We start from the raw sequence: 19,831 nt of genomic DNA, 5'->3' as shown, positions 1-19,831 counted from the left end.
CCGGGACACAATAGCAGTAGTTCTCCTTGTGCTACCTTAGCCGATATAGCGGAACATAAGGTACCAAAACATAGGAGCCGGGCAAACCCAACTATTGACCCAAGACATGATTCGGAGCTGATGCATATAATGCTATAAGTTCGGGGTGCCGAACTGCCGTGAAGGTGTTCGGACTTTTTGCCATAATATGGGTATAACAAAGTTGTTGGCATATTAAGGCACATCGCGATATGCAGCTGCCTTTTTAACAAAAGAGTTTTAATAAGAAATAGCAGCAGACGAGCATCATATAAACTCACATGTTGTATTTGAATAATACGTCAATGCGTATGAGTATAGGTAATGTGATAAAAAGAAATATGACTGCGGAACCTGCTGAGACCAGGCGGGAGGAAGATGTATGCGGATCCAAAGTGTGGTCGGATAATCGTAGAGGGGAATATCTAGAGATTCCCTTACATGCTCGAACTGTCTTCATGCCATCCGTCCGGGCCTACGCAAAGGTGAACCTGCAAAGAAAATGTAAGAGATGGTTTCGCGCCATAGAGCGGTTGAGCCGAGGTATGTGGCTTGTCTTAACTTTTTGCCAGAGTGTTTTTAATTAAGCTCCGGGCGAGCCGGGCTATCCTGTCGCGCGGTAGTTCGGACTCCTTTAGCGGTGTCCGGGAGCTGGGCCTTGCCATTAACCGTTATGACACCGCGCGGAACGGTCATCTTGAGTTTACGGTAGGCGTAATGTGGCACCGCATTGAACTAAACGAATGCGGTTCGTCCGAGCAATGCCTGATAGTCACTATGAAAGGGGACGATGTCGAAGACTAACTCTTCGGTACGGTAATTGTTTGGTGATCAGAAGACTACCTCCAGAGCGATGGAGCCTGTACAATTGGCCTCCACACCTAGTATGACACCTTTAAAGGTGGTTTTAGTGGGCTTGATCATCGAATGATTGATACCCATCCGGCGTGTTGTGTTCTGATACAGCAGGTTTAGACTGCTGCCTCCATCCATAAGGACTCGTGTGAGGTGGAATCCATTGATTATTGGGTCAAGGATGAGTGCGGCTGGATTGCCCTGATTGGTATTGGACGGACGATCCTTACGATCAAAGGTAATCAGCCATAGGTTGTATTGTGGGGCGACTGGCTCCATTAAGTCGACATCCCTAATGGTGCATGTTCGTTCCAGCTTGGGAATGTGGCTGGCGTTTATCATGTTCACCGTTTTGATTTGCGGGGGAAATTTCTTTTGCCCTCCTGTATTCGGTGATCTGGGCCCCTCATCGTCATTGTCACTTTGAGACCCCTTCCCCTTGTTTTCGGCACCTGACCTGCCAGCTTGTCTGAAGACCCAGCATTCTCTGTTGATATGATTGGCTGGTGTTCCTGGGGTGCCATGAATTTGGCATGGACGGTCGAGTATGCTGTCCAAACTGGACGGGCCTGAATTGTTTTTATTGAATGGCTTTTTCCGCTGACCCGACTTAGAGCCACTGAATCCGGCGTTAAATGTCGTGTCTTCGGCACTATCACCGTTTTTGCGACGCTTGTGTTTATTGCGCCGTGGTTTGTCGTTGCTATCCCTGGCTTTTGATGTGCCAGGATTGCTTGTTGTGTTGTTGCTACGAGCCAACTAGCTATCCTCGCCCGCACAAAATCAGGTCATGAGTGTTGTGAGGGCTATCATGGACTTTGGATTTTCTTGACCGAGATGTTGGGCGAGCCACTCGTCACGGATGTTATGCTTAAAGGCTGCTAGGGCTTCGGCATCCGGACAGTCGACAATTTGGTTCTTTTTAGTTAGGAACCGGGTCCAAAATTTCCTGGCTGACTCTCTGGGCTGTTGGGTTATGTGACTTAAGTCATCAGCATCTGGTGGTCGCACATAAGTTCCCTGGAAGTTGTCAAGGAATGCGTCTGCTAGGTTCTCCCAACTCCCGATGGAGTTTGCAGGCAAGCTATTTAGCCAATGCCGAGCTGGTCCCTTGAGTTTTAGTGGGAGGTACTTGATGGCGTGTAGATCATCTCCACGGGCCATGTGAATATGGAGGAAGAAATCCTCTATCCATACCCTGGGGTCTGTAGTACCATCGTATGATTCAATGTTCACGGGTTTAAACCCTTCTGGGAATTCATGATCCATTACTTCATCAGTGAAGCACTGGGGGTGTGCAGCGCCTCTGTGCCGGGCTACATTGTATTCGGTCCGGCTGGACTTTTGTTTAGTGTATCTGGCGTGACGGTAATCGTCATGCGTTGTGGCGTGCCCCCGTGATCCGTAGATCGATCTTGACTGTCCTGCTTTGTTTTCCAATGCGTCTCGCGGGTACTTTGTGTAGCCCCGGGCCTTCGTGTTTTTTCTTGATTGGCAACGGGGTGCGGTTTGGACTTTGGGCTGGTATGCCACTTCGTCTCGGCCATGGGGTGGCCGGTCAGCCACATCATGCGCTGGTAGTGTGGGCTTTAACGCCTCCTCCTCGAGTTGAGGTAGCAACCTGTGCTTTGGGTAACTTTTTGTAGGGCGCTCGAGTCCGTATTCCTCGGCAGCCAGGACCTCGGTCCATCTATCAGTTAGCAGATCTTAATCAGCTTGAAGTTGTTGCTGCTTTTTCTTCAGGATTTTTGCAGTGGCGATAAGCTGGCGCTTGAAGCACTCCTGCTCGACGGGATCCTCAGGTACGATGAATTCTTCGTCGCCAAGGCTCACTTCGTCTTCGGAGAGAGGCATGTAGTTATCATCCTCTGATTCTCCATCCGTTGCATGTTCTTTAGGGCTAGATTGCCCATCTTCTTGCTCGGACTGCCTAAAGCCTGGCTGGACAGGGTTGTTTTCGTCTTCGGCACCATCCGGATTGTTATCATCTTTTGTGCGGGTATCATTTTTGCTATGGCGGGGCTTGAAGCGGCGCCTATGACGTGGTGCCTAGATTGCTTCTCCAAGGGGTTATCTTCTGTTGTCTCATCGCCATTGCTTTCTTTGGGGGTGTCCACCATGTATATATCATATGATGAGGTGGCTGTCCAGCGCCCTATAGGCGGTGGTTCCTGTTCTTCTCCTGCATCATCATCCATACCATCGATGTCTTCAGAGTTGAAGTCAAGCACGTCGGTTAAGTCATCGACAGTGGCTATTAAGTGGGTGCTGGGTGGGGAACGAATTTCTTTGTCGTTCGCTTCCCACTCGAGCCGGACATAGTTCGGCCAAGAATCTCCCGACAAGGAAAGATACCTTAATGAATTTAGCACATCACCCAAGGGCGAGCGCTGAAAAATATCCGCGGAGGTGAACTCCATGACCGGTGCCCAATCAGATTCGATAGGCACGGACGTACGCGGTTCGGATCCTGTAGCCAGAGACGAGTCCGAGGGTCCGATGACACCGTCCTCATAGGAGGCGGAATCAGTGTTCGGCTCCAACACTGATGAGTGTGCGACTTCCATGGCGGGGTCCATCCACCCGTCCTCGGAGGGCGTGATCTGCTCCAGATTGATTCTCGGGGCCGCTGCAGGTGCGATCTCCCGAGCACTCTCTGATGGCAGATCTAAGTCATGCTCGTCGCGACTGTTTCGCGTACCTGACATGGGCTCGAATCCATCGAAGATCAAGTCTCCGCGGATATCGGCAGTATAGTTCAAGCTTCCAAACCTGACCTGATGGACAGGGGCGTAGCTATCAATCTTCTCCAGGTGGCCAAGTGAGTTGGCTCGTAGTATGAAGCCGCCGAATACGAAGATCTGTCCGGGAAGGAAAACCTCCCCCTAGACCGCGTCGTTGAAGATGATTGAAGGAGCCATCAAGCCTTATCGCGACAACACAGTGGAACTCTCAATGGAAGCACCAATGTCGGTGTCAAAACCGGCGGATCTCAGGTAGGGGGTCCCGAACTGTGCGAGGCTAATGGTAAGAGGAGGCGGGCGACATGATGTTTACCCAGGTTCGGGCCCTCTCGATGGAGCTAATACCCTACTTCCTGCTTGATTGATCTTGATGATATGAGTATTACAAGAGTTGATCTACCACAAGATCGTAGAGGCTAAACCCTAGAAACTAGCCTATGATTATGATTGTTCTTGTCCTACGGATTAAACCCTCCGGTTTATATAGACATGGAGGGGGCTAGGGTTACACAGAGTCGGTTACAGAGAAGGAAATCTACATATTCGAATTGCCAAGCTTACCTTCCACGCAAAGGAGCGTCCCATCCGGACACGGGACGAAGGCTTCAATCTTGTATCTTCATAGTACAACTGTCCGGTCAAAGTATATAGTCCGGCTGTCCGAGGACCCCTTAATCCCGGACTCCCTCAGTAGCCCCTGAACCAGGCTTCAATGACGATGAGTCTGGAGCGCAGATTGTCTTTGGCATTGCAAGGCGGGTTCCCTCTCTGAATACTACAGATTTTGAACACAAGAATCGTGTCCGGCTCCACAAAATAAATTCCACATACCACCGTAGAGAGCACAATATTCCACAAATCTAATCTGCTGACAACTTTTTATAGCGTGACATCACGCCACGGCCCGGTTATCATTTGAACCGTTTTCTCAACCAGCTACTTCACATATTGCGAGGCGGTTCCCTTGGCACATCTTGTCGAAGCAGAGATCGTGTCCCCTTATCACGGGATTCTCATCAATATGGGTGTGGGTAACCCAACCGCGCCATCAATCATGGCGCTTGGGAAATAAGTGATTTAATGGGAAAGTGGGGAGGCGCATAGTTCCTACCGCCTTTCTAAAGAGATAAGGATTCTCCTTTTTCACCCACGCCTTCTTCTTCCTTCGCTCATCCATTCTCGCATGCTCGAGCTCCAGCGCCCTAGTTCTCACCTTCTCCGTACAGCCATTCCAAACATGTCTGGAGCGGGAGGCAAGTGGATAGCCTCCTCCGTCACGGAGGAGGACATTATGAAGCTCTGGGAGGCCGGATACTTGGCAGCAGACATCACGCACCGACTCCCGGATGCAGGGCAGATTGTTTCGACTCCGGAACCCCACGAGAGGGTTGTGTTCCTCGCCCACTTCATCCGTGGACTGGGATTCCCCCTCCACCCATTTGTCCGCGGGCTCATGTTTTACTACGGGTTGGATTTTCATGATCTGGCCCCTAATTTCATCCTCAACATCTCGGTGTTTATCGTCATGTGTGAGGCCTTCCTCCACATCAAGCCTCACTTCGGCCTGTGGCTGAAGATCTTCAATGTGAAGCCGAAGATAGTGGTTGGCCAGCAAGCGGAGTGCGGAGGCGCTATGGTGGGCAAGATGCCCAACGTCACTTGGCTCAAAGGCTCCTATGTGGAGACCATGAAGGGGTGGCAGTCAGGGTGGTTCTACATCACCGAGCCATGCAATGTGAGGTTGAAATTCAATGTGAGGTTGAAATGTGAGCTTTTTTTACACAGATCGTCCCATGCAATGTGAGGTTGAAATTCAACAAGCTGACAGGAGACACTGTGACATTTGAGGCTCCTAGGAGGGCGTACACTATGGAGGTCGAGAAAGGATGCAATATGTCACAGATTGGAGATGGATGGGCCCGTTTCCTCGCCCGCATGCGTCTTACTGGTGGTGAGTTGATCAGCTTCTCCTTCAGAGCAGAAAGACCCAAGCTGGTTGTCATTTATATCAACCTGGTGGAAGATGATGAAGATGACGAAGATGATGAAGATAATGAGGATCCACTCGATGAATATGATGAGGACCCACTTCATGAAGCCATCATAGCTCAAAGAATGAGGCTGAGCGAGGAGGAGGTGTGCAACCTATGGGACATAATTCCGCTACGTGCTGACTTTGTCAGGGTGCCATTCGTGACCCGCCTGACAAGTACCATGGTCGATCGACATGATATGGTATGTTATACTTACAAATGCAAATTATCTGATGATATGCTTAGTGTAGAGTGCAATGATATGTTGTGTGGAATCTAGTCAATGATATGCTTTAGTGTAGAGTCCGATCACATGCTTATTAGTGTAGAATCTAAGGAACTATTAATAGTGTAGATAATCCATATATACTTATTTGCAAGAGTATGTGCGAGGCTATTTATTAATTGATATGTTTTTCTTATTCAAAAATTGGCAAAGAGCCTATCTGTGAGTTATGGTATCGAGCCTGATGAAGAAGGTTAGCTGGACTACGCCTTACTGCAAGGGGCTCCGTCAGAACCTGTACTTACCGCATGGACACAGACGGTCGCACACACTTAAACTTAGTTGGGTGGAAGAGATTCCTCGTTGGCAAGATTCTTCGTGTTGGACAGGCCATCCTAGTTACTATCAAGAACACCCACCGCCCAGGCTTGAGGATGATGATCGTCGTCGATATCATCTAGAACTACATATGTGTGTGTGTGTGGCTATATCATCTAGAACTACATATGGTGATCATCGTCGATATCATCTAGAACTACATATGATGATCGTCGTCGATATCATCTATAACTACATATGATGATCGTCGTCGATATCACCTAGTACTGGTTGAGGATGCATGTTGACTATATATGAAATTGTTATCTAGTACTCCCTCCGTTCCAAATTACTCGTCATGGTTTGAACTAAAACCACGGCGAGTAATTTGGAACGGAGGGAGTACTACCTAGTACCTATAATGCTTTATGAAATTGATATCTAGTAGTACCTAGTATCTGGAAATTGCAGTTTATTGAAACTGAAATGGGGTAGGAAGCGGGGGGGGGGGGATGATATAGCAGTAGTGAGGGGCTAGGAAACCACTACAGCTAATTAATAGTAGTGCGTTCCAGAAAAGCGTTGTTGATATAGTCAATAGTAGTAGCGCGGGTGCGGACCGCGCTACTACTAACAGTTAGCTGTAGCGCCATAGTAGTAGCGCGGCTACCCACGCTGCTGATAGCCTCAAAACCCGCGCTACTACTAGGGTTTTCCCTAGTAGTGTTTGCACGTGACAATGAAGGGATTGACAACCCCTTTATCGTGTTGGGTGCAAGTGTTTGATTGTTTGTGCAGGTATTGGTGACTTGTGTGTTGTTTCCTACTGGATTGATACCTTGGTTCTCTAACTGAGGGAAATACTTATCTCTACTTTGTTGCATCACCCTTTCCTCTTCAAGGGAAAAACCAACGCAATCTCAAGAAGTAGCAATATGGGTACATGATAGTATTATGCAAGACACATGGAGGAATGCTACAACGAATGTAAACCAGGTGTTGGTATACATGTATGAGGACAATGGTCCTCATCATAGTGGTATCACTCAACTTATATGAGATATTGTGAAGAGCAGGGTGATAGCCTTTCTTTAGATGGATGGTAAATATGTTTATCTAGAATTTAAGTACGAGTTACATGGTTTTAATATTAGTATTTGCATAGGCGATATTTCAGTACAATCATGAATCGGATGTGGTGAATATATCTAGAATGACAATGATGTTTTGATTAATGTCTAATCTATATTTTTGTTATTCCGTGGCAACACCTGGACATTTAGCTAGTCTATACTATTAAAGGGGAGTTTTGCGGTCATGATGATATGTTTTGGTTTGGTTGGTTTCATATGTTTATTAGTTTCACATTAATTATGGATAGTATCATTATTTGGATGGGCGATCAAATTAATTACAAAGAGTATCATTCTTTGGACAGGAGGATCACATTAATTATGTGAAGTATCATCGAGCGTTGGACGAGAGGATCATGCCAATTATTTAAAGTATCCTTCTTTGGATGGAAGGATCACATTACTTATGAAGGGTATGATTCTTTAGATGGGATGATCATACTAATTATATAAAGTATTATCGAATGTGGGACGGGAGGACCACGTTAATTATTGAGAGTATCATTCTTTAGATGGGAGGATCAAGTTACTTATGGAGAGTATCATTCTTTGGACGAAAATACCACATTAATTATGAAAAGTAATATCGAGCATTGGACCGGATGGGGGGATCACATGTATGCCCCTATTGCAACACATGGAAAATTTGCAAGATAATGATTGCGTTTTCATGACTCGAAGTAATATAGAGTTATCGTTTGATAGCATGTGGAGTAAAATAGCTTTCACATGACAAATAGTACACTTTGGATTGTCAGGATTGTGGTGGTACCCAGCCCACCGAATGAAAACATAAGTTTGACACTTTAGTGCCTTACTAATGCAGATTCTTTTGTAGTGATTTTGCTAGCTTTGGAGCTCCATAAGTTATACGGTCTTGGGTACGTGTTGTGTGAGTGCCTTTGTGGTCATGTGAGTTTACAGTGTGAAGAATAGTCTGTATTTTTTGCAGGCAAGAATATTCTAGCTATTATCCCATACATTTTTTTGAAAAGGGGGAAATGCCCTTGGCCTCTACGTTGAGTGATGCACACAACCTTATTTTCTAGCTAGAAAACAGAAAACTAGTGCAATAATTTCTTGTTGCTAGGAAACAACAGGAGAAATACAAATGCAATCGCAAAATATCAATTTCATTAATCACACACCAAATGTGGCATATGTGCAACTCGTTATTACATTCTGAATGTGCTTCTCCTTGTAAGGGTGTCTCTAATGCTATACTCCAATCTGCCCCTAAACGCCAGGACCATAGTGTCCGGGCGTATTTTGCCATTCACCAACATGCCACAAACGTCCGCCGACGCGTCCACGCATCCGAATTCCAGCCAACCACAACAAATCGGGGGGGGGGGGCATTCGAACCTCCGCCATGTAGGACTCTAACACACTTGACCCATCCAAAACCCACCCGCAGCCACGGTTTCCTCACTCCATCCCCCGTCATTTGTATATGTTCCCTCCCAGACGTACGTCAGCACTGTACTACACTGCCCGCCCGCCCAGGCCATGCTGGACCTCAGCTGCCCCACCCACGTGCCTGCCCTTGGAGTCCATTGATGTTCCATCCCTTGTCTATCCATCGCCCAGGTACTTTTTGCCCTTTCAGACGCCGTCCATGAACCATGACTGACACCATGTGCGAAAGTGTTTGGCTAAATGCCATAGCCAAATTGTTAACAATTTTTCCTTACTTTGAAGCAAACACGATGGATTCAGACATGGAGTAATTATATGACAACTTCATGGATCCAGCCTCATCGGATGAGGATAGAACAACGATGATGAGGGCGGCCCATGCAAACGTGAAGCATGTTCGCAATTTCAAGGGATCAATCAAGGGACATTGAGTGTTGAACCAGGATAGGGCACGAGGGCAATTGATGCTGATGGACGACTACTTTGTCCCTGATGACCTATTCGCGGACCATTTTTGCCGGCGCTTTCGGGCGCAGAAAAATATTTTTGGTTAACTCTACAATGGTGTTTGAGCCTATGATGACTACTTCATCTTGAAGAAGGATGTCGCGGAACCATTGGTTTCTCTAGTTAGCAGAAGTGCACAGCTGCATTCATGATGCATACCTATGGCATAGCTGTAGATTCTTGGGATTCTTCGGTTGTTTGAAAGCATATGCAGAGATGCCATAATCAGGTTTTCTACTGCGGTGGTCAAGGTGCTTGGACCACGGTACTTGAGAGAACAAATTGTCGCAGACACCGAAAGGCTCATGGCACTCTCAGAAACAAGAGGGTGGCCAGGTATGCTTAGTTCCGTTGATTACATGCACTGGAAAATGGAGAGACTTATCATATTCTAAAGAAGTGCAATATCAAGGCCATGTTAAGAAGCTCACCATTATTTTTGAAGCAGTTGCATCACAAGACCTCTAGATTTGACACTCTTTCTTTGGCATGCCCGGGGCTCACAATGACATCAACGTGGTGTAACACTCTTCATTGTTTGCTAGATTGACTTCGGGACAATCTCCTCCGTGCAACTATACCATCAATGGCATGACTACAACATGGGTACTATATTTGTAATTGGTATCTATCCTCCATGAGCGACCTTCGTCAAGATCATCTATGAGCCAAATACTTAGAAAAACTCACTTTGCCCATAGATAAGGAGATAGAAAGATGCTGAGAGGGCATTTAGAGTGCTCCAAGACATTTTTGCAGTTGTTCGTGGACCTGATAAACAACGAGATTAATAAATATTGTGGGAGGTGATTACTTGTTGTGTGATCATGCACAACATAGTTGTGGAGGATGATGGGAAGGAGCTGGCGAAGGTCTGGAATTTGAGTACATGGGTGATCCTATCCAAGTTCCAGAGCAAAATTCGGCAACATTTCAGGATTTTATCAAAATACACCAATAGATTCGGCATCGAGGAACTAATGAGCAGCTTCAGAATGATCTGGTTGAACATCTATGATCGTTTAAAGGAGAGAAGATGCATCCGGACATGTCCACGGACATTTAGTATGTCCGATTTTGGGTACGCTGTTGGAGATGCCCTAATATGTGACTTCTCAACTTGTTTCTTCTTATCGGCCCTACCGGCAAGAAATGACATGCCTTCTTTCACCCTCGTGCCTTTTCCTTATTCATCGCTTTGTCGCATATACATTGTTTTCTCCACTCGTATGTCTGCATCTTCTGTTTCTCATAGCATAAGGAGTCTCCATATTTTTTATGAGAAAGACTCTTGTCGATTTGGGTGGAGGCGGTTCTTTTTTTAGAAAAGAAGGATGACCCCTGGCCTCTGCATCTGGGCGCTGCATACGACCACTTTATCAATTGTTCTCACAATACCTTACAAAGTCATACAACAGCAAGACTAAAGCCACCGTCTAAGCAACAATTGTCGCTACACCTATCCAATCGATGAAGGGGCGCTGATAGTCTGGGCCTAATACCAAACAGACATCGCAGCTAAACCTAAACATTTAAGACGTGAGGTCCCAACCAGGACGCCTGCCGGGTATGGGGCACCTGCCAGTCCGGCCCACTCCTCAACCAGGATGCCTGCCGAGTATGAGGCCGCCGCAGCCACCTGCCAGCAATCCATCTTCAGAGATGTACTGTTGCATCTACCTTGCACGGTCTAGTTACCGTCGACGCGACCACGACGCCAGGCAGCTTCCTCCTCCTGCGCGAGTCCATCTCCGCGCATCGGACGCAGAGACTCGACTGTGCCATGTCATCGAGACCCACCGTCGATGATACTATTGATGCCACACCGCTCCACCTACATGCCATCTCGCGTCGACTCCAAACTACCAGCAACTCCACCACCCTGAGCAGTCCTCGGCCGACGCCTTCAGGAAGGAACACGACGCCAAAGTGCCATCGTCGTCAAAACAGAGGAACAGAGGCTTTCGCCTGCGCTTATGGCAGAGGTGGGTGGCGCATGATCCACACCGAAGCCTCCAGGAAGGTAATCGACGCCGAGGGCGTCGACTTTGGTGCGACCGCCACGCCGGCCTGGAGTTTCCCCCAGATCCATGCCCACCCCGCCAGATCCGTCCAGGCAGTATTGGCGTCGCCCGTAGTCGCTACCGTAGCCAGCACGAACCAGAGTAGATCGAGTCGGAGATGACGCCTCCCATGGAACTCCGGCGGCCATCGAGGAGCCGCCGTAGCGCCGCCACGTCCACGCAGTCATGAAAGGCCCCCCATCTGCACCCGCGGGTGCCGCCCGCCAGGAAGGCCGCACCGCGCGCCACCGATCGAGGCTGCCGCCCCGAGATCCCCGCGCCGCCCGAGGCGCCGGCGGTCAGATCTGAAGCAGATCGACCACGGCCACCATAGGGCGCCCCGAAAGGCCCCCACGCGACCACCGTGGGAAGCAGCTCCTGCCGTCGCCCCCTGAACCCTCGCCGACGCGCCCCGTCGCCAACGCGCCGCTAACTGCCGCCACCCGCGCCAGGTCCGGCCGCTGCGGGGAGGAGAGATCCCGTCGCCGCCGACGCCAACCGGGCTTTGCCCGGCGGCGGGTAGGAGAGGTGGGAGAGAGGGCCGAGGGCTTGGCAGCGCTACGGTTCTCCCCTGGTCGCCGCGCGGGGGCGACCCAGGGGAAGGGAAGGGGGATTACGTTGATCTGGGATCGGGTGGAGGCGGTTCTGACCACCTGATTACACCGCCGGACAATTTCGCGTCTTAGCAATCATGAAACCAACACTAATAGGTTGTTGATCACACCGGGATACAATCATCATGACCGCAAATGCCCAATACACAAACAATTGAGAACAAATAAGTACTTATCTTTCTATTATTACCTACTAATAAAGCAAGGTGATATTCTTGGTTTCGTCCCGCATCTAATCCTACGTTAAATGTCTTATATATACACGAGGTGGTACTAATTACCCGTAGCCCAGGTGAAAAACAATTGGCGTCTAAAATTCGTCCGCAAACAGCCCACTTGGGCCTCAACCGCCAATGAAGCCGGCCCATGTGACGTCCCCCGCTGGGCCAACAAAAATAGATAAAAAATGCTACCCTGTTGTATCTCGAACTTGCTATGTGTAAAGGCTGCAACAAGATGAGCTAGATGCATTTGCTCCTACGTGGAAGCTGGCTTCTGAATGGATTCTTTCCCGACCGATCAGAGAATGGATTCATGACACATCATGCATGCATGTTGCATATACAGTACGTGCTAAGTGGTGGGCTAATTAAAAAGATGTGACATGCATGATGCAATACGTGCCATGTGGTATGGTCTAATTAAAGACTGTATTCTTAAGTTTAGTAAGTGGGAACTAGATGTGGTTTCTCTAAATTCTCGAATACACAAGTTCTAAACCTACGTCGAGGCATGCCCAACAAACGATGGATCAAGGATGTGGATTTCGAGCGTAGCACCTAGCCGCCAAGGCCCAGTAAGACACTTTTCGCATAGTTGTTACTGCTCACTGGACGCAAAATAAAACTCACTAAAATAGTTCGTCTAGATTGAAGCTGTCTCAAGACATTTGAGTATCAACTAGCAAAACGGCCCGTGCGCTGCAACGGGAGAAAACATCAATTACCTTACAAACCCGTATCAATGTTGTTGCAAAAATTTAGAGTGCCATGTGTTTGAGCCATAGTTTTAAATAGCCAGCTGTAGCTCCGCTATAGCCTGCTATATAGCCTTTTCAGCAGGGTGCCGCAAAATGGCAGCCTTTACAAATAGCCCGCTATAGTTGGTTTGGCGGCCCATAGCTATTTTTCCATAGCCCACTATTTAAAATATTGGTTTGAGCCAGTTGATCCATCAATGGTAGTGGCAAATTTAGATTGGGTGAGGAAGAAGATGTGTGAACTAAACGTCACCCTGGGTTTGTACGGTAATTGGTGTTTTCTCCCGTTGCAACGCACGGGCCCTTTTGCTAGTACCTACTAATAAACCGGCTATTGCTTCTGGTCGTACGTCGTCGTCCTTTTTGCAAAAAAGTCCCTGTAGTTTTTGGTAATTGAACCCGCAGTCCCTGTTTAAGTGAATCTGAGAAAATGCTTCATTGTTTGCAGAAAACCCCTGCATTTATTAGTTTTCAGCCCGCGATCCTTCCCCAGTTTCCCCTTTGCCCCGACTAAAAAAATCCCCTCTGCGCCGGCCGGCGCCCGACGGCCCGATTCAGCGCCTCCCGCCGGAGACCGCCCGCCGCCGACGAGGGGCACGCCGGTGATCTCCCCCAGCCCGCCTGCCCCTCTTTCATATCCGTTCTACTCCTTCTCTCTCGGCCCCCTCGAGCTCGCCTCGATCCATGGCCTCTCCTTAAACCTAGCTCCGGTCACGGCCACGACCGGCTTCGCAGCTCCCGGCCGCCATCGCCTGCGCCTCCCCCCGTGTCTCCCTCACCTCGCATGTGCAGCACCGTGGTTGTACATCGCCAGCGCCATCAGCTACAGCCCCGCTCTAATCCACCTGCAAGCCATGGACAGCGGCCTGGCTGCTTACTCGTCGCTGGCCTACCAGTACCTCCACCAACATCTCATCCATCTAGATCAGGGGCGCTTTAATTTCAGCAGATTTTCTTCTTCTTTGCAACATGGTAATTTTCTGGGATAGAGTCTTGATTTTAATTATTATTGCAGAATGGCAATCTGCTTTATGTTGGCTTTATCATCTCAGGATAATCCAGATGTTTTCCTATGCCTTGAAGAGTTGTTGATGGATGATATACATAGGCTACCAGGTGGTAGCTCCAATGTTGCAACTGAGGTCAGCAATGGGTGCTTCTCCTGGGATGGCTCACCTGAGATACCAACGTTGAAGGATCTGAATTTTCAAGCTCGGCAAGGCATGCGTGTTGCACTTTGTGGGACGGTCGGCTCTGGAAAATCAAGTTTGATCACTTGAATTCTTGGTATGGTGCCAAAGCTATTAGGAGAGGCCAAGACTTGCGGAACAATGGCATATGTCAGCCACAAGGCATGGATACAGAGCGGCAAAATTCAGCATAACATACTGCTCGGCAAGGAGATGGAGAGTGAGGAGTATGGCAGGGTCCTTGAGTGGTATTCGCTAAAGAAATACTTGGAGATCAAAATCATTGGAGAGTGAGGCTGCACTCTTAGTGGCAGGCAGAAACAAAGGATTCAGATAGCCCGAGCATTGTGATGTATGCTGACAACTATTTTGTTCCATGATCCGTTCAACGCAGTTGATGCTCATACAGGATCCTAATTTTCCAAGGTAAAAATACAATCTCTCTTTGTTACTGAACCTTTTTCCTAAAATATTCGTATTTGTTCCGCTTGAAAAAACTAGGACTGATCTTTTGATAATGTTATGTAGAATCTTTGCTGAACTCCCTTGGTGTTAGTTGTTCTTGAACCGAAGAAACGTGCGGTCTGGAATTGACATCATTCAGTTCCTTGATGAAAACAAAGTTTCATGTCCTTTTAGTCTAAACGTAATATTATGCCTTGGAGCATATGATGGGGGTCAAATCGCAGTTATGAACTGCATTGCACGTGCATGAAGGCGAATGCTTTTTCTGGATGCCATTGCCATCTGGTACGTTGAGTTTATCAGTGAGTAATTGGTACAAAGTTCAGATTATCAGTTTATGTTTGTCTTGGCAGATCGATGGTTTCGCCGCGGTCGTCGGGAGAAATATCATCGACGGTAGGGGAAAAGCGGGTAGGCTGAGGCGGGCACCCACACCAAGCGGCCGACCCACGAAGGCGGCCATGCAGCTCCGCCTCGTGCCTCTCTCCCCATCTCTATGTTCGTGTCAAACCCAGCGCAAGGTAGAGGCAGAAGAGGAGGCCGGGAAGAGAAGCTGCAAGGTAGGAGGCTTTTGATCTGAAGGCAACAGTTGGACGATCTGCTCACAAAGACACACCTCTATTTTGAATTTCAACTTGAAAAGATTGATCAGGTCACGAATGTAGCTTGGCTATGTCTCTCACTGGTGTTGAACAATGTTTTGCTTATTTTCATCTTGGTTGCTGACATTGGTGGTGTTATCTGTCAGAGAAAGTTGTTGAAGTGGAAGAAGGTGAACCTGTAGAGAGCTGAAAAAAGGACGTGGTAGAGACAAGGAAGCAAAGCCTAAACAGTATAATGATGTGAGTTCAAATTTCCTCTGTTTTCTTCCCTTCTTCATCTATATGATAGCATAGCTGTCTTCTAGATTATGCGAATGTCTTTGGTTGTCATATACTGCGGATGCATTGTAGTTTGATGTGTCGTCTGTATTAACTGCTCAACAGAGTTCCCTTGAGTAATTATACAGATACTGTTCTATCTCTTATTGTTTCATAAAATTCAAATTAACCGCTCAACCTGTGACAGTACTACCTCGCCCAGCCGCGCATCCAAGACGCGGCGCTTGCTGGAAAGCTGGTCAAGTAGGTCCTCGACTGCGAGATTTAGCTGATTGATCCTGCGCATTAGCCTAATTGTTACAATAAACGGACTTACAACAATGATGCTTTCTATATTGAATTCTTATATTCGACCTCACCATTGCTTAGTTTCCTTTCCTGATGTCAAGACACAAAGAATTTGAGATTCAATTTATCTTTTTTAGTTTTCACACTAGAGTGCTTCATTTATATGTATTACTGTAGACACATGGGAATCCTCAAGGTGTCAGGCTTGTTCTTATTATTGCTCATGCAACCCTAAACTTCAGTTAAATGCCTCCTATCCCCAACACGCCTGTCCCAACTCGCAAAGTATCTAGGACAAAGAAAAGTGTACTATGAAAGGAAATGTGTGCCATTTTTATCAAATGCCTCCTATCCCACCCCCACCCATGTGTTTCTCCTAAGTCATCTGCCCTTCCCATGCTGCCTCTGCCTCCTTTGTGTATCACCAGATCATCATCGATGTTGGCCGCACCCGCACCATTGTCCCATCCACTTCTTCATCCTCCTCTCTACTACTTGCAAGTGTCGCAAGCTACAGACAACAATTTTTACTATGTTCTTGACATTGTAAAAGTCTCACGTTCTGGAACCTACACACTTAAATGTCTGCTAGAGATGTTTATCGCATCATAAACTATGTGTTCTACACATGCCAACGGCGAAGGAAAATAAGCGGCGATATGGATGAGATATCATGTTGAAATAGAGGACCTGGATCTGCTCCAGGGAGGGGACCTTAACTAAGGACCTGAGCTATTTTTGTATCTCCCGTTGCAACGCACGGGCATTTTTGCTAGTGATAACAAAGAAAAGAGAACTATGATAACAGTTCGGATATTGCGAATATAGGTGCAGTATCCATGAAAAGTTGGGCTTTGAAAGCGATTTTGTGCTTGTGGTTGGAAACGAACGAAGTACAATCGGCTTCTATGTTTGATGACTATATTACACATCCTTGATAAGTTTGGATTTCACTCTTTTTGACATCTAGACTTCACGACTTCGAGTCAAGTAACTTCTTCACGACAAAAGAAAAATTAACGTTCCCTTTCAATTCCGAGTCGTGCCATTGCCACCTGACAATCGAAGAGGAGGAATGCTCTGCTCGTTGCTGAAGAAATCACTTGGATCCACCTTGGCCTTCACCGCCGCAAGTCTCTCAAAGTTATCCTTGAAGTAGGCCTCGCCCCAAGCCCTCGCCTTCTCGTAGTTGGTCCCGGCGCCGTCACCACCATACTCGTTCACGCCGAGGTCCAGGTCCTTGTAGTTCACGTACGCGCCCCTCGGGCTCTTGGACACGTACGGCTCCATCTCCCGGTGCAGCCCGCTGACCCAACCCATATGCTGCTCCGACGCCTCCGTCGTGTTGTCCCACCAGAACCCGTAGTACTGCAGGTTGTAGAGCGCGCGCCGGTGCGGGAACGGCGTCGCCGACGGCGCGACGCGGCCCATCTTGCCGCCGAAGGGGTCGAGGATGAGCAGCCCGGCCCCGTCCTCCAGGAACCAGCTCCACGTGCTCTCCCACACGTCCCTCGGGATGGGCTCGTGCACGAAGTCCGACTTGCCCTTGAAGTACCTGTCCGGCTTGGTGCCCCTGTCCAGGAGCAGCTCCTTCGGCTTCCCCGTGCCGTAGAACGCGAAATAGAGCACGGACTCGATCCAGCTCATCTCGATGCAGTCTCGCCGCGTCACGCCCAACTCCGGGAACATCTTGCTCATCGTCGCGACGACGCTGGTGCACCTGCCGAGGTACAGGGACTCGAACTGCGCGTCCTGGTTCTGCACGACCACCCGGAGGATGATGTCGCGGGGCAGGGCCGGCGCCACGTGCTGCCACTTGGTGAGGAGATCGCTGGCGGATTGGTTTCTTGGACGGTGGACGGTGAACACGGTGACGGTCGCCGGCACGCGCACCAGCCGGAGCTTCCAGGACACCACGATGCCGAAGCTCCCGCCCCCGCCGCCCCGGATGGCCCAGAAGTGGTCCTCCCCCATGGCGGCCCTGTCCAGGAGCCTCCCCTTGGCGTCCACCATGACGGCGTCGACGACATGATCCGCGGCGAGGCCGTGCTTCCGTAGCATCAGACCGAAGCCGCCGCCGCTGAGGTGCCCGCCGACGCCCACCGTCGGGCCGACACCGGCGGGGAACCGGCCGAGACGCGCGCTCTTGTTGGCGATGCCGTAGTAAAGCTCCCCAAGCGTGGCTCCGGACTCCACCCACGCCGACCTGCTCCGGACGTCGACGCGGATCGCGCGCAGCGCCGCCAGGTCGACGACGGCGAAAGGGCGAGCCGCGTCGAGGGAGCGGTAGGAGAGCCCCTCGTAGTCATGGCCACCGCTGCGCGGGCGCACGCGGACGCCGTGCGCCGCGCCGCAGCGCACGGCAACCCTGACGTGTGTGGCGTGGGTGGCCTTGACGATGACGAGGGGCGTCGGGGTGGCCGGCGTGACGAACCGGAGGTTCTTGATGAAGAACTCGAGGACGGACGGGTAGGACTCCGACGACTGCGTGTAGACGATCCCCGGAGGAAGGTGGACGGCGAGACAGCCTACGAAGTCGGTGGTGTTAACGCTGGTCGCCGCGGCGGCCGAGGAGATGGCAATGCAAACGGTGGCGAGCAGTGCAACCAGGGTGCTCCGAGCTACGGCCATCGTGTGTAGCTTGATTCGAGGACTGAGGAGTCAGCCGGAGACCGTCGCAACTTATAAACTTGTTAGAATCGGACCTTTGGAAGTGAAGCCAAAATCTCTTGTCGCGACCAGTAGGAGTGTACTCTGTGCTTGGTTGCGGTTGGTTGCATCGACCCGCCACGTCTTTCCTCGGCAGGTTTTGTTAAGCTTCAGGAAATGGTCGCACAACAACGATATTTGCCGTCAAACTAGTCAAATTTGAGCGATCGAATCGAACCATATGCCACCAGTTGGCCCCTCTGGGATTCATCACACGGCAGAGCAGCCCGTAGACTAATAAAACTACAGGATCCAAGTGTTGGCTAGTGAATTTGATGGTATTGATATCGCAATCGAAAGCTGTATTTCAGCAATTTAAGATGTATAATAGCTATACAATACCCGAAATCTTCGGGTTTTATATGCAAAAAGATATCTTCGCGTACACGAGTAAATGCATTCATGTAGGAACAAAGCCTGCCGCTCACAGTGGCATGTCCATACAACGCCTGCCGCTCACAGTGGCATGTCCATACATGACCATGAGCCTCGACATCGGCAAGGGCGTCTCGGCGTCCTGCGACTCGGAGGGCTGCTCGACGCTGGTCTCCCCGGTGGTTGCGCTGGAGGACGCGTCAGGGGCTGCGGCAAGCCCTCCCAAGGTGGTGACCGGCAGTGGCGGCGGCGTGTTGAAGCTTCAGAAGAAGACGGCGGGCCGCAAACCACCTGTGGTGGCGCCAGCGGGCACCCCCGCGGTCCGTGCGAGCGTGCCGGTCCAGAGGCCGGTGGTGATGGCACTGGCCTCTCCAGGGGGGCCGGCAGGGGACACCCCATCGGTCATCTCCCCCCCACCTCCGGACGCTCTTCGGGTGGAGGTGGCCAAGGTGGCGCCCATCCCCACGGCCAGGCGGTCCAAGGCGGTGGCGTCCCCGGCGACTCAAGAGAGGACGAGCTCCCGTCCGAAGGGCGCCAAGGGCAACATACCGTCCCTCCAACGGGCCCAGCTCCTCCAGGCGCAGAAGAACCTCGAAATCGAAGGTAACCCTATGCCCCGCTTTACGATTTTTGAAGATTATCCAGATGAGTGCTTGGGGGGTATCTTAGCGGATAGTGGCGTCGCGATGGCTGACGCGGGGAAGCGCAAGAGGTGCTGTCTCTCATTCGTGCGAAGGAAATCGCGCAGGCTGCGCTTGCTAAGGCAGCGCAGGCCCGCGCTGCGCCTGCAGCAAAGGAAGCAGGGGCTTCTCTGGTGCCAGGTGTGCGGCCCGATCAGGAGGACCAAGTAGCAGGGGCTGCACCGTCCTCCTCCAACCGTCGTCCTGCCAAGACACGGCGCGTGGCCAAAGCGGTTACCGCTCGCGGTATCCGTCTACGAAATCGCATCATCTAATGTGTTTCATCTTCTGGAACATCCGAGGCTTCGGCCACGCTGGGAGGCGGGCCCAGTTA

General features: G+C 49.9%; 1 protein-coding gene and 2 long non-coding RNA genes across 3 annotated transcripts; 2 read left to right on the top strand and 1 right to left on the bottom strand.

The window, feature by feature from the left end:
* The first annotated feature begins 13,426 nt into the window (after positions 1-13,426).
* Positions 13,427-14,721, top strand: LOC119340868. The gene is made up of 3 exons (XR_005164728.1): positions 13,427-13,881; positions 13,962-14,525; positions 14,628-14,721. It is a non-coding gene; the product is annotated as an uncharacterized LOC119340868 (long non-coding RNA).
* Positions 14,722-14,728: 7 nt separating this feature from the next.
* LOC119340867 lies at positions 14,729-15,724 on the top strand. The gene is made up of 4 exons (XR_005164727.1): positions 14,729-14,849; positions 14,918-15,124; positions 15,313-15,406; positions 15,633-15,724. It is a non-coding gene; the product is annotated as an uncharacterized LOC119340867 (long non-coding RNA).
* Positions 15,725-16,762: 1,038 nt separating this feature from the next.
* On the bottom strand, positions 16,763-18,364 carry LOC119339049 (berberine bridge enzyme-like 28). The gene has a single exon (XM_037611230.1). The coding sequence runs from the start codon at positions 18,362-18,364 to the stop codon at positions 16,763-16,765; it is 1,602 nt and encodes a 533-aa protein (XP_037467127.1).
* Between the last annotated feature and the right edge of the window lie 1,467 nt (positions 18,365-19,831).

This window comes from Triticum dicoccoides, chromosome 7B (genome assembly GCF_002162155.2).
Source record: "Triticum dicoccoides isolate Atlit2015 ecotype Zavitan chromosome 7B, WEW_v2.0, whole genome shotgun sequence".
Classification (NCBI taxonomy): Eukaryota; Viridiplantae; Streptophyta; class Magnoliopsida; order Poales; family Poaceae; genus Triticum; species Triticum dicoccoides.
This window is presented reverse-complemented; position numbering and strand designations above follow the sequence as displayed.